This window comes from Chaetura pelagica, unplaced genomic scaffold (genome assembly GCF_000747805.2).
Source record: "Chaetura pelagica isolate M959 unplaced genomic scaffold, ChaPel_1.0 scaffold3, whole genome shotgun sequence".
Taxonomy (NCBI): Eukaryota; Metazoa; Chordata; class Aves; order Apodiformes; family Apodidae; genus Chaetura; species Chaetura pelagica.
In genome coordinates, this window is record NW_009952974.1 from 5919346 (window position 1) to 5934526 (window position 15181).

General features: G+C 49.1%; 1 protein-coding gene across 1 annotated transcript; it reads left to right on the plus strand.

Moving 5' to 3' along the window:
- Nucleotides 1-10505: 10505 nt before the first annotated feature.
- On the plus strand, nt 10506-15063 carry IGFBP2 (insulin-like growth factor binding protein 2, 36kDa). Its single transcript, XM_009996058.1, has 3 exons — nt 10506-10730; nt 12189-12329; nt 14602-15063. The coding sequence occupies exons 1-3, from the start codon at nt 10599-10601 to the stop codon at nt 14767-14769; spliced, it is 441 nt and encodes a 146-aa protein (XP_009994360.1). The 5' UTR covers nt 10506-10598; the 3' UTR covers nt 14770-15063.
- The last annotated feature ends 118 nt before the right edge of the window (nt 15064-15181 follow it).

A 15181-nucleotide genomic window follows, 5' to 3' on the forward strand; every position in this document is an offset into this window, starting at 1 on the left:
TGTTCAGCTGGCTTATCACATCTGTCTCCATCACTCTGTTTTGTGGTGGTCTGTTTTTTAAGCTTTGCTTTTGCTTACGCTTTCCCTCCTACTTGGGATTGCAGCCAACTGATGTTCCCCTTTCTTCCTTTTTTCTAACACTGTTTTATGACTCTTTCTTCCTGCCTTTTGCTCAGTGGGAGTCTGCATACTCCTGAGGTTGGAGCTTGGGCAACTTCATGGGTGGCCTAAAATATGGAGTAGTTTGCAAACAAAGTGAGATCCAGCCCCTTTTTCTATAAAGGCAAGAGACCAAAGCAATCACAGAGCGAAGCAGCAGGCTGCCTTGCTCTGTTTCCCTCCCACCTGGGTGGGAGGAAACATCCCCTTCTGAAGGCCAAGTGGCATTGATCCGGCCATGCTGTAGGCTCTGGAGGTTGGAAGTCACTCAAGGACTTGCATTATTTGCATGCACATGGCCATTGTATGCTGCAAGCAGTTTTTGAAGATCAGCTCATCTGAACTAAATTGTTGCCCTCTGGTAGTTTGGCCCATGAATCTGAGCTCTTCGTAGCATCACTGCACGTGTGTGCGTGTCATTCAGCAATGGGACAAATCTGCATTTTTGGCCAAACTCCTGTGTATTTCAGCAGCAGTGTTGTATCAGTAAAGACGTCATGCCTAGAGTGTGGCAATAAGAAAATTGCCTTTTTTCATTAAATGCACATAGTATGACAAATAGTAAATATACATAATAAATACACATGCAAGGCCAGGTTCAGTCCCTTCTCATGGTGTACTCTTATCATGAGGTTCAAATTAGCTCTCCCTCTACCTGGGAGAAGGAAAAAACAAGGGTTAAAGAAATCCAGCAATGTGACTGCAAAAGTGAATGAAATATTGCCCCAAGAACAGGTGAACAGAGTGTTCTGACATAGTCTGAAACAATTGCAATGTTGTTCAGCTTGACCATTAAATGAGAAAAAAATCCCCACACTCTTGTGAACAGCTTGGGGCTTAAATGTGGGATATGGCAACTCAGCAATATTCCCCACAAGGAGGAGAGGATAATGCCTGTGTGTGCTGGGGGCAGCTGGGAGATGCTGGTGGGTGGAAGAGACTTGCAACTAAATTATAGCAGATAGTGCCTCTTTCCACCTACAGTTTAGTGCTCTGGTTTTATTTGGAGGTAATTGTGCTTTGTCACCAGGGAATGCAGGTTTCTGGGGTTGGCTTCGAGGGCTGGTGTTTGGATAAGGAGCTGTGTGGGGACTGTAGGTCCAGCAGACCTCGAGGTGATACTGGTGGTAATTGCAGTTGGACTCTGGCAGGATTTCTGAGGAGAAGGTAGGAATAAATTACTGTAATAATAGTGAGTTTTGAAAAAGGCAGACTTTGAGGAAATGTGCAGTGAGATTTGGGTGGGTGGTGAGGGGAGCCCTGGACTGAGCCACCGTCTGGAAAATCAACTGTGGAAAAGTGAGATGTTATTTAAAAACTAGTAATATAAATGGCTAAAGTTCATTCCATTTGCATGCAATAGTCATAATAACTGGAGAAGCCAATGTGGCTGAGAAGGGAGTGGAGAAATACCGGAGATAGGCAAGACACTGCTCTTGCAGGCAGGGTGGGGCACTGCTCTGACCTTTTGGGGTATTTAAGTCTTTTTTGCTTTACTTGTAATATTTTTTCTTCCTGACTTTGAAGCTTTTCCACCTTCCTGCAGTATGGAAGGTCAAACTTTTGGCCAGTCTGCACGCAGCCTTCCCAGAAGGTATGCAGAAATACTCTGCCATAGGGTCCTCTGGTCATGCCCTGCCCAGAGCTGTTCCTCACTAGCTGTTGGTCTTGATGGGAGCTGTGAAAATGGGCACAGAAAGGGCACAGTTGGGTTTTCAGAGCCAGAGGACACCTCTCTGGTGGACTCCTTGAGGATCCAGAATAGACAGAGGGCATTGCCAAAAACAGTTTCTAGACCATCTCTCCTAGCTTCTCATGATACAGACCACAAAACTTCCTTCAGCAACCTCTCCTTGGAGCCAGACACGTTGTGTGTGGCTAAAGCACCCTATCCTATAATGCACAGATATGAGCCCTTCCTCCAGTAGCACATCTTGATGCAGGTTCAAATTGAGTTTTGGCAGCCCGTCTCCAGGTAACTTGGTGTTTGCTTGTCACTACCTGCACCTAGAAAGGTAATAATTTTTAAATAGGAGAAGAGTCTGAACAGGTCCTGTATATTATACTTTCTTTCTAAAAATGTGTGAGAGAGGCAGAATTTTTTGTTTGAATTCAGAGAAGAGTTTCTTGTTTGTGATTGTGTATCCATCAGATCATCAGCCCTTTCCAGCAGGCTCTGGAGTCTCGTACCTGGGAATCAGCCTCGTTAAGGAATCAGCTCCTGTAACTCTGCCAGCCTCTGGCTCTCCTGCAGAAAAGAGAAGTGCAGCATCTCGATGCCAAACAGAGATCATCTGGATAATAATTAACAGGCAGGCACCCTCATGGTGGCTGCGGTAGGGAAAGCTCTTCTGTGCTTGCACAGTCTGGACTGTGGGATGTAAAAGCCTCAATGGGCTTGTACTTGAGGCCAGAGATGAGCTTGTGTTTCCTAAAACAAACGGGAAATAAAGGCGGTTCAAAACAGCAGTAAAACCTGTAGGAAATGAATGGGGTGGTTTTGTGGTCTGGTTTCATTCTGCAAATTCATAGGAACTGAGGATTTAGGAGCTGAGCTTATACTAGAAGTCTGTGCAGGCTTTTGAAGGTGCCTGGGGCACTGAAGCCCAGACAGATGCACCTGAGTGGCCAGGGACGGACAGCGGAGGCTCGGCCTGGTAACGTTCATGGCTCACTTCATTCAGCCAGAAACCCCTGATGACTGAAGTAGCAGCTACTCTGGGGATTTTACAGACAGGGTCAAGGTCAAATCGGGAAGCTGCAGTGCAATTAATTTAAGCTTGAAAGTGTTTTTCAGCTAATTCGTTTGGTTCTGCTGGGAAGGTTGCAGCGCTGTGGAGGGTGATCAGGGAAGTGTGTTGAAGGGGCTGAGATACGGGTCACTAACGGGGGAGACGCTTTCAGGGTGGCAGGGAGCTCAGAGACCCTCACTCTGCAAAACCTTCCAGACAGCTGAAGGTCTTTCCCCTGAGCAAGCTGCCCTCACAGATGTTGAAGTGTTAAGCACATGCACAAAACCACTGTCATCAGCCACAAGATGAGACCCTCAGGCTCCTCAGCCTCAGCTTTTAGGAGAGTTTGGAGTCTCCGCTATAGGTGCACGTTGGGATGTTCAGCAGCTCCATGCTTGGGCAGAGAGGTGGATGAAAGAAAAGCGGAATTCTAAGTGGGAGTTGGGTAAATGAGGGGGCTTGAAGTGTCCTGCATTTTTGAGAGACCTGAACAGCATTTTTCCCTTACCATTCTTGGCAGGCAGCAAACAGCTGGCACAGAAGGTAACACAGTGTTGCAAACAACACTTGCAGGCTTGCTGTTGGCAGCAGGAGGGTTGGAGCAGACCTTGCCCAGAGGTGGTTTGTGCTCTGCTGGGCCCACACAGAGTGGGTTGGTGATGTGCTACGTGGCCCATCAGTCAAACCATTTGGAAAGAAAGCTAACAAAACAAACCCTGCTATTTTATCTCTCTTCAGCCTGGCTGCACATTTCCATGAAATGGTGGAAACTTACTATTTTTGAGAATTCTGTTCCTGTTTGAGATGTAGTTGGCATTTGCTGACGTGTTTGTAGATATATTGGGAGGTGGAGGGGGAGGAGGACTAATAGAGACAGGCAGTCATGCAAACACATGCACATGCAGAAACACACAGAGGCAGGCTCTGTTATTGCACAAGTCTTGTATCCTTGGGAAATGAATCTACAGATACTATTAAAAAAAAAAATAAGACCAAAAAGAAAAAAAAGAAAAAGAAAAAGAAAAGAAAAAAGACTGAAGGGGAAGGGACATCTCCATCCCTCTTCTTCCCTCATCTGATGTTAGCTCTCATTTCAGTATCACTTCTGTGCTGTGTCTAGTGTTCCAGAGGGTGTGCAGTGGGGCACAGGTGCACTCTAGGGCACTGTGCACTCAGTAGGAGTGTTTTTTTCTCTGGCTCTGGACCTAGATACATGGAACAGTGAAAGTTCCTCCCTCCAGTCACCAGGAATGGGCAGAGAAAAAAGAGTGAAGCAGACTGCTGAAAGCCACTCTGCCCTGAGTCAATGTCCCTGGCATTCTGGAGGAGCATAAAGCATTTCCTGCAGGATGCTGGAGCCAAAGGAAGGCACTGGGTGCCCCTTGGATCACCCCTCGGTGCCAGCCACTCACGGCAGGGAGAGGATCTTGCTAAGCAACCCCTGGCCAGAACATGCCGTTCCCTCCCCAGTCCTGCCCTCCCTGCTGGTAGAGATGGGCTGAAAAGATCTCACGAGCAAAAATAAAGGGTGTTTGCAGAGGCCTAGGGCTCTCAGCCCCAGGGGATCTCAGAGTGCTTTGTGGACAGCTTATCACAGAGGTAAAACAAGCTCTTGGAGACTGATGCAGGAAATTTCTGGCTGTGGTGTGCAATTGCCTTGCTGTTACTGAGCAAGTTGGTGTGATGAAATAACCCTGGGGAGTGCAGATAGGCAGAGGATCCTGGGAACCTGCTCTGAGGAGCTCCTTGGCAGATGGAGAGATGGCCCAACCTGATCTCCATCTCTGTTTTCTGGGTTCTAAGAGATGTGGGAGACCAGCCTTCCTGTCAGCCCTCCAAAAAAGCCAGGTGGCATGGACACCCCTGGGCTGCCCAGGAATGCTGGCTGTGAGTCCTTTGCAACCAAATCAAGTGCTTAAATATCCACGTCACCAGTGCAGAACTGGATGAGGCTAATCAGAACAGGCTACTGACTGGGGAGAGGGGATCAGGAGGAGGTGTGTGGGAGTTCCCACAGTTGAATCCAGAAAGGGTCATGGATGACTCCTCCCCAGTTAGGCCTATCAATGGCTATTAAATCCAATCTAGATGCAACCTTTGGCTCCTGAACTGCTGATTGGCAGGAGGAGAGCTGGGAGGGATTGCTCTGTACTTGTCATTTATTCTGCTTCTTCCCTGAGCATCCACCGTTGGCTGCTGTCAGGGATGTTGTCCTGGGGCAGGGAGTCTTCTTTTCTGCTCTGCATCCCTTCTCCCATCGCCCTCTTTCTTGCACGACCAGTTTCTTGTGCTTCCTCTGTGGCCTTTCCCGGTCACTCTGCTTTTGAGTGAAGAGAAAAATGAAACTTGAGTGGCTTCTTTGGTTTCCTCTGCCTCTAGAGAGCTGCATCCAGCCTGGCTTGATTACACCTGGGACCAGACCATGTGCGGATGCTCCCACGTTTCCCCTCCGCAGCCAGATGGATGTGGTGTGTGTCGCTCAGTGCTTTGCAGTTTGGCAGCGGTAATCAGCAAACCCTGGGTCCTTTCTGGGGCAGGATGGACCAGAAGAGCCTGGAGGGGACTTTGTTCCTGGCAGCTTTTGCTGTGAGGAAATTGCAACCCTGGTAGAATCCCTGTTCGCAAGCACTTGCTGAAGGTAACCGAGCTCCAGGTCAACAACACCCACATCAGACCTACTGCACAGGAACCTTTGCCCAGGGCTCTCCTAGAAATACTTTGCAGACTGATGAGGCAGAGGTCACTGGGGCTGTGGTCAGGGATTGCCTGCTTCGTCCCCACCTTCCTGCAAGCAATTCTGCTGTGGCTGTTGTGCATAGTGAAGGTCAGGTTTAAAGCTCTCATTGATTTTAGGCTGCAAAGGACAAGGGCTGGGTTTCTGGCAGCCTGGGTCAAGGCAGCTCTGCTACTTCAAATAAAAAGTGGCAAGCAAAACCCAGAACAGGCACTTAAATTATCCTGAAATGGTAGAACTTGCAGCCCCAGGAGGCTAAGGGTGTTGGAGGGGGAAGGGGAAAAAAGCCGGGTGAGAGATACAGTGCTTCTCAGGGTGAAAAAAAAATCACTCTCTGGATGCTGCATCCCTGCAGCCCCAAGTGCTCTTGCTCCTGTGCAAGGTTTGGTGCCAGGGCCAGAGCACTGGCTCCTGGGTTCGCTCATCAATTAATTCCCTGTGTAGCTTTGGGCAACGCTCTCTATTTTTTCCATGCCTTTGTTTTTTACCATGTGCAACCCCGGATGAACACCTCTCTCTCCAGGGTAATTAATGAGCTGCAAAGCACTTTGATGTCTTCAGAGGGAAAGTGTTGGCCAAGGGAGGCTGCAATTGCTGCTGAGGAAGGTGTAAGCTCTATCCAGTCCAGGATACAGCTGGGACCCAAGTCTAGCAGGGGTCCAGGCAGGTTGTTGAAGGGCATTCTAGTGAAACTTTCTGTGGGTCTGGGACCTCAAGCAGTATTCAAACACTAGGTAGACATTCCAGGCCTATAAACAAATGCATGGGAGACCCTGTGGGCAAGCTGTCATCAAAGGAAAATGAGTGCGGAGACAGAGAGCAGCGCTGGAGAGGGTGGCTGTCTGTGGTCCTTGGCATGGAGTGTGTTCCCTGTGATACAGGCTGGCCCTCTCCTGCTACATAAGTGCTGCTGGCTCAACCCTGTCCTACAGCCCAGATATGCTTTGGGGCTCTTCAAAGGGATAAAGATGTATTTTTAACTTCAGGCAGCTGCTTTTTTAGCGTGCTGCTTTTTTCTTCTCGTAGCTCTGGAAGTGGCAGGTTGTTTTAAAGCCCCTGTGTTTATCAGCTGTCTCAGTGGAGGTGCCTAGAGATGTCAAACCAGCTTCCCAAAAATTTTGGTGCTGGAAATCGGTAGCCGCTTTTGAAACTGTTGGCAAGACTGTGCAGCTCCCTACAGATGTGAGCTGATGGCCATTTGAACATACTTTCACCTCAGCCAAGTCCTCACCCCATTGAAGCCAATGGGAATTTTCCTTGAAAAAGGCCATAAAGAAATCATTTTCTTGGCATGGAGAGAGGTGTTTCATGGGCTCCACATCAGTGTTCAGGAGAACTTCAGCTATCTGCTTTGATTTCTGCCACATTTGTCCCACCCTGCACAAAGCTCTACCTTTTGATCCAAAATAGCAAAGGAGATGTTTTCCATATGCCATAGGAAAATGGAAGAACTATAAAACTTAATTGTTTTGGAGTTTTTGCACCACTTTGTTCACAGATATATTTAGCATGAGTTGAAATTGGTCAGCAAAAGGGTGTTTGCCAGAATGACAGATTAGGGTTGGATATCTGACACAATTGCATACCTGCCCATCCCATGCCAGTAGGGTTGATGGGTGGCTTAATTAGTTCATGGATAGTCATAAGCAAGCACACACAATTTGCTTCTTCTGGGTGGTGTTAAAAAGCATTATCTGGCTGTAAAAGGCTCATGGCTTGCTCTGTGTTCTCCCAACCTCAAGGTTTGATGTCTCTACTCTTTGTTGCTACGTGGCCTGTTTGCTCTTTGAAATGTGGTCCTCCACACCTGATTCTCAGCCTCCTCTTGTTCACAAAGGAACGGCTGGTGCTTTGCAGTTCTTCTGTCCTGTCTCCTTTTCCTAGTGATTGAGGCATTTCTGCAAGCCCCAGGTCAGGAGGATTCCTCCTAAGAGCAGCACTGTGTTTGGGAGAGGGAAAAGCTGTGACGGGTCTCCAGCATCAGTCCCATGTGAATCAATCCAGCTCAGTGGCAGGGTGAGGGTACTGCTTGCTGCGGCTGGCTCAGCCTTGGGAGAGAGAGAGCTTACAGTCAACAGCAGCTAGACCTTCCTGGCCTCTGCTTCAGGCGTGCTCCTGGGATGGTGCACAGGGAGCCAAGACCAATCTCCCCTGTCCCTGGGTGTGTTCCTGCACATGGGCTTGCACACGCTGCTCCCATCGGTGGTTTTCTTTGGGCTGGTATTTGTTAGCATTGGAAAATGAGAAAAATGAGCAAAAATATTATCAGAAGCAGGTTTTGTGAATGAATCAGCCGACAAGAGGCTTACCAGCTCGCCTTCATTTACTAGTGCAGTGCTTATTTGGGCAGATGTCTATATATTTTAGTTGGAGGCAGGAAGGAGTGAGAATCTATGGGGGAAGGCACCGCTTCCAGTTTGCTGCTTTTCTGTCAGTTTGTACCATCAGTTTTCTGAATGAAGCAGGGGACTGCAGAGTGTCTAAGATGCTGCCCTGCTGCTGTGCTAGTTCTTCTGAAGTTGACAGCTTGGTGGGACACCAAGAAAAGAGCACAAAAGACTGCTGGAAGGCTAAAACCTCCTAAGCAGCTTGTTGAGGAACAGTTTGGCCAGCCTGGCCAGCCTTGCCCGGCTCTTGCACAGGCTTTCTCATTTGATCCTGTCTGAAGGGCGGCCTCATGGCCTTCTCTCTTCTCACTATGTGTTTCTAATTAACGAGGAGACTGGTGTATAAAGAGAAGATTCCTGCTCAAAATATTAGTTGTCTGGCTCCCAGGATGACAGCCAGATGGCAATCACCAGGCAGCAACCCAGACTTTGAGCTCGCCCATCTGGCTATTAAACCTGGTCCCAATTCTCATCTGGAACTAGTATTGGGGAAAGTTACGGACTTTGCTGGATTGGTTTTACCCCATGATGGCTTTTCAGTTGCTACCTTAGCAGCTAAAACCCCCTGCATTTAGTGTTTCTGGGAAGTGGGATGATCCCAGTTCAAAATGGTGAAGCAGTTCAAAAGGACAAATTCACTGAGGTCTATCACTGGCTTTTAAATAATCTGTATAAGAAGCAATCTTCAACCATGAAAGTGCTTTTCCTACTGGTTTGCAGCAGAGATTGGGAGTGGTCCTTCTGACATATTTCCCAAGCAGCTGCTGATGGCCTCTTGGATGGCATGCTAGGCTGGGGTGGCTCTTTGATCCAGCCCACTTGGGCCATTCGCTTACTATCAGTCTGCAGGCAACCAGACATTTGCTGAGTAAGTTCAGACAAAACTTCTTTTTCAGTTTCTCCTGTGTGAGCCTGGGGTTGTCACACCTGAATAGAGCTTGGGAAGCTGTGGCAGAAATAAAATGCTTGCTATTATGATTTTTCACTCCCTGTCATGACAGTAGAGCTGTACTCTGACAAAACATCGTGATGCAGCTTCTGAAAAAAAGGGGAATGTTAACATTGGTAAATGCTCTGTGTGCTTGGTCTTCAAATAAGCAGAAGAGATCCATAAATTAAGCTTTGTTACACAAGCTAAAGCATTGCTTGTCCTCCATTGTGCACAGTTTGATGTGATTTCATTATTAGTGCCTCAGTTCTAGGGGGCTGGAAAGCTGAAATTGGAGGTGCTGGAGAGAATGCTAATGTTGGGAGGCTGGGTGCTACAGTTTGTCCTTGGCATATGTTAAAAGACACTTTATGTTCTTCACCACTGTAGCACCAGGATGGCCTCGTCTGTCACTAATGTGGGACTGTGGAGCTACTGAAGAGCTCCTATATCCAGAGACATACTTAGCTTGGGTTATTGTGGTGAGAGGTGGTGTGTGTCCATGATTTGGACTGGAAAGGACCTCTGGAGATCTTGGTCCAAGCTCCTGCTTAAAGCAGGGCCAGCCTCAATGTTAGATCCAGCTACAGGCAGATGTGCATGCTCCACCAGATCAGAGCAGGCACCGAGGAGGGGTCAGCTGTCACCCTCTTGAGAAAGCAGGAGGATTTGAGATCTGTCCTCATTGACACCACAAAGTTCAAAGGGACTGGTGTCTGCAGCATTGTGACCATTGTGTACTGCTTTGGAAGGATTGCTCTTAGAAACAGTGCCCAGTGATCTGGGAAAATGCATGAAACAGAGAGTGGAGGAGGTGGAATAAAATCCAGTGTTTAACCCCAGCTTTCTGTTGGGTTTGAAATGTTTTGAAATGGCTGAACTAGCTGGGTCTTGCAGCTCATAGCAGTGGCAGAATTGGGCCCAGGACACGTGGGGCTGTTCCATGGTCAGCAGAAGTGGCTAAATGCAGAAGTAGATAGAAGATAAATGAGCAATGCACTGTATGACAAAAGATGTGAAAGATGATACGGCAAGGACAATCACTGGAATGGCAGGATCTCCAAAGGAAATGAGGGTGGCCATAAAACAGAGGGAAGGTATTTTTGAAAGCAGGCCTGAGAATTTATTTTAGCACATTAATATTGAGTAAGTATTCCTGGAGATATTCTGGGGGATGATAGATGGATTCAAGGTATTGTTACTAATCACTGTGGTTTTAAGTTTTGGAACCGAAGGACATTTGGCATCCCTAACCCAACTGGACTTCTGATGGGAAAATTACATTCTTCGGGAAGTAATTTAGAAGGTCAAAGAAAAACCAGAAAGAACTTCTCCAGCAGCAATTTCCCCTGCTCTATAAACTGTCTTTTAGTGTGGTAATAACTCCAGAATGAAAGGATCTATTCTCACCTTCCAGATGAAAGGGCTAATGCAATTTACAATTTTTGTATGCAAAGATTTTATGGCTTCGTAACCGGCCATGCTTGAAAGCAATCCAGGGTGGGATCCAGTGAGAGAGCACCTGGCTGAGCTTGACCCTTTCCTTCTCTGCCCTGTCTCCTGCAGATAATGTTGACGACCGGTCTGAGAGCATCCTTGCTGAGAACCACGTGGATGGCACCACAGGGATCCTGAGCGGAGCTGGTGGGAGGAAGCCCATGAAGACAGGCATGAAGGAGCTGGCCGTGATGAGGGAGAAGGTGAACGAGCAGCAGCGGCAGATGGGCAAAGTTGGGAAGCCCCACCACAACCACGAGGACTCGAAGAAGTCCCGGCTGTCGACGGGCAGGGTGAGAGGGCAGTGGGGCATGGGGAGCTGGAGGCAGCTGTGGGCTCACTGGGAATGTGAAAGCCTTAGTAACATATGCAACAAACTCTTAAAAGAAAAAGAAACATAAAGAGAAAGAAAAAAGGGGGGGAGAGGAGGGAGAAAAAAAAGAAAAAAAAAAAGAAAGGAAAAGCAAACATTTGTTTTGGCCTGAAGCTGGGCCCGAACACACCATCTCATGAACTTTCATGTGCCGGCGAGGAGGTGTTATTTTCATTGCAGCTTCATCTCCTGACAGCAGAGCTGGAGAAGAGGGGTCCTGCTGGCTCAACACCTACCCCCGGAGGGGGCAAGCGTGCCCTTTGCCCATGAACCTACTTTCTCACACCCTTTTTCCCTAAGCAAGTGCCAGAGATGGCCCAAGGGGATTTGGGGGGTGGGAGAGTGTCTGCCTGCTGTGGGACAGCCCCAGTTTGAGGAGAGGGCTCAGCCCCCGAGGATGAGCTGTGGGGCTGTCAAATAGCAGAGAGATTGGCCAGAGTCCTCCCCTGTCCCCTTCTTCCCTGTCCCTGTTTCTCTGCCTTCCTGTCCTGGGCCGTGGTTTCCCTCTAGTGGGCAGCTTGATCAAGGCAACTAGATGGGATGGTGTTGGAAAGCCACCCCAAAAGGTCCATGATACATATCTCTAGAAACAGAGAGGGTATTTATATCTGGGGAGTGCAGAGACAGAAAGGGGCTTGAAAAGAGCCACCACCACCTCCAAGGAACAGGCAAAGCAGAGATGCAAAATAAGGTGCAGGCACCATCAACTTAGTGAGTTCCCACATTGCTGCTGCTCCTTTGGAAAAAAGAAACAAGCAACCACAACTGCAAAAGAAGAGAAGCGTGGATTCACGCTGGCTCACATCAGGTGTAATCTAACCAGGCTGCCTTGGTTGTGAACTCTGGCTTTGGGCTGCTGTGGTTGCCCCTAGAGGCTGGTTTTGCTGGGTGCTCTCATTCCTGGGGCTTGCTCTCCATCCCCATGTGGTGTCATGTTTTCAGTAGCACTTCTGGATCAAAACTGCATCACAGATGTGGGGTCTGGGCTATGCTTATGGAAACCTTCCTGGCCTGTTTGGATTAATCCTGCTTCATATTACTTGTCACCACTAGTGAGACCCATAGGAGCATTTCTCCTCCTCTCTGTCCCCAAGGCCTGTGACCTGGTGTTATGTTGGCTCTTGGCCACGTGAGGCACATGGGAAAGATGTGCACCCCGGTGTACCTCCACACATTGGCATGTGTGGGCTTGCCTTTGGGTGCCTGTAGGTGATGTCAGCAGCAGGACCCAGTGGCAGCCCATGTCCTGAAGAGGTGCACACAGGTGCTCCTTATGGTGTTTCTGTTGTCCAAAGTGTTAATACTGTGACTAGACCCATTGCCCTGATGTGTGGAGTTTTTCCATTTGTTTATTTTCTGCTTTCTGGGTTCTTTTCAGACGCCTTGTCAGCAGGAGCTGGACCAGGTCCTGGAACGCATCTCTACTATGCGGCTGCCGGATGAGCGAGGTCCCCTGGAGCACCTCTACTCCCTCCACATCCCCAACTGCGACAAGCATGGCTTGTACAATCTCAAACAGGCAAGTGGGGAGACCTAGAACCCCGGGGCTGGCTGAACTGCCAGCAGCAGCCCTCAACTCAGTACATGTCCCCCACCCTGTGCAGCCAGGGGGGACACGCAGCCGCTCAGGGCTGGGCTGATACTGTGCACGTGGTGTTGGGTAAACTGCAAATACCACATGTGGTATGGACAACTTTAGTAACACCCAGGTGCATATGCAGCCACGGGCTAGTAAGAGATGTGAGACCTGCATCTACATGTGGCTGCAGGCAGCCCAGAGATTGAGAATCTGTTCAGTTCAGAGTCCTTTCTTCCCTGTGAGAGCTGCTTACCTGGCCAGGTCTATTTTCATGTGCTTTGAGCTAAGTCTTGTCCTGTCTCGGCTCTGCTACTGGGGAAAACAGGGGCTGAAAGCTGGCCAGTCCTGCAGACAAAGTAGAAAGCACTTCTCCTAGGGTCAGGAAAGTTTCTAGTACACTTTACTGGTTTTCCTTCACAAATCGAGGCTGATCCCAGAGGTTCAGGAGGGATTCCTTCCACACAAGGTGCAGGTTGGGGTGCAGCATGCTTCTGAAAGTATTTAAGGACCCAGAAGGGCTCAAATGACCTAATGTGTGTCTGAATTCCGACTTCTTGGCTTTATTAATGCAAAACCAGCAGGTGTCAGCAGTTAAGGTACAGGGGAAAATACGCCAATAAAAACCTTGGGCAGCAAGACTCTTAGCTTGTCCAGGGCTGACTGGCAGCCAGTATGTGTGAACAGTACCTGGATACAAGCACACCTTACAGCTCTGTGTTACTGAGCCTTTGGAGAGCCCCCCAGAAAACCTTGTTTTCATGGATAAGTTTTTTTCTCAGGGCTACTTCTAGCCCTTGGTTAGGAGCATTGAAAGAAAAAAAGGCATTAAAACATTAGGATGCTCTAAGATAATCTCCCTCCATCCCTTCTCTCTTCCCTGTCCTGCCCAGACCCTCATCCTCTGCCTTACCCTGAAGCACCATTGGCTGGCTTGGATTCCCTAGCATGAGCACACTGGGAAGGGGTGCATGGAGCAGAGCTGGCAAATTCCCAATAAGGACATGAACTGTTTCTGGGGAATGAGCCTGGACAATGCAGCATTGCATTGCTACAAAACCCAAAAGACATTCTCTGCTGCTCCTTGTACCTGTCCAAGTCAGCCTGCACTGAAGGGTGCAGGTGGGTTATGCACTGGTTGCTGCTACAGAAAAAATGAGGGGACAAAAATTGCTCTCTTTTTCCCTCATCCCTCCCTGCCCTGGCTAAGGACAAAGAAGGAAAATGTAAAGTGATAATAATTTCCCTCCGTCTGGGTTTCCAGACCTGAGTATCGGCTCCTTTTCATTTGCTGGAAAGTGGATGCCAACAAAAGCATTCCCAGTTGTCCCACCTCCCATGGGCCAGCACTTGGGTGGAGGGTGCCTAGATGCAATCTCCTGCTGGGGAAGTGTTTTCTTCCCCTCTTTTTGTTCTTTTTATTCCCATGAACAAGGCTGCATTTTGCCCTCAGTCTAGCTGCAGAAAATGGCTTGAATTCAGTTTTACAGAGTGCATGTACCGCCCAGCCTGCTGGAGTAACCTCTGTGTCTCCTGCTATGCTCTGTTCAGAGACATATCTGCTGGGGATGGAGGGATGAGCATCAAGTTCAAAGTGCCTGCAGCCCTTCCAGGGGAAGAGGTGAATGATAACTGTTAGGGCAAGAAGTGTCTCTCTCACCAGACCAAGCTTGATGGGGGCAGAATCCAGGCCCAGATTAACCATCTTCCTTACCTCTGTGCTGGGACAGAGTGAGACCCTGCTAGGAAACATGTTTGGGTCTGGCTGTGGGGGCCTTGCTCCCATATTTCGGCTTGTCTAGCCCAATTTGCAGGTGAGAAGCAGCTTCCACAGCACTTCTCAGTCTGTGTCATCCCTCTTCCCTGAGGGTTTTTTGACTCTGTGAATGCCTTAGTTTGCAGTTGACAGACAGCGGTGCATCTCAGGGGCAGTTGTCCTCGTGGTTTATTAAAATTTGCTTCTTGGATCCTGGCACAGCTGTTGGGAGAAGAGGTCCAGCCCTCAGTTTGGACTGCTGAAGCTGTGCTGCTGGTGCAGCACAGACCTTGAGGTGTCTGAGTGCAGCATCCCTGAACCTTGCTTTAATCCAGACTAGTGCTGAATCACTGGAGAAACCTCAGCTCTGCCTGTGTTTGAGCTTCGGGCTGGTAGGGCTGGGAAGGGGATTTTGTCCTTCTTCTTCAGCTGATGCCTGCCCTGTCCCTTTCTATGCAGTGCAAGATGTCGGTGAACGGGCAGCGTGGCGAGTGCTGGTGTGTGGACCCTATCCATGGGAAGGTCATCCAGGGTGCACCCACCATCCGTGGGGACCCTGAGTGCCACCTCTTCTACACAGCCCACGAGCAGGAGGACCGGGGAGCACATGCCCTGCGGAGCCAGTAGACGGACGTGATCCTGCTTGCTGGAGGTGGCCATGGCCCCCGTGCTGGATTTTACATGGTTTTCAGCATGTCTCTTTAGGCTCTGGAAGAGACTGGGGTTGGGTCCTGTGTGCTGCTCTCCTTCCCCTGCTGCCTGGCTCCAAGAGAGGGGAGGGATAATGGGAGGGGAAGGGCGGTGGGGGGGGTTTGCAAGGAGAAGGGACTGCTTTCCTATAGTCTTTCACCCAATGTAAGCCAGAGAACCGGTCTATTTTGCTCCTCACTCTGCGGCCCTGTCCTCCCTGCTGCTTTGTGGCATCTTCCTGCACCCTCCAGAATGGAGCGCCACATGCTTCTTGACACCTTTCAGGGGCAAAAACACTTGCCACGTGCAAGAGGGGAACTAAAAACAAAGGAAATGAAACCCCCACCCT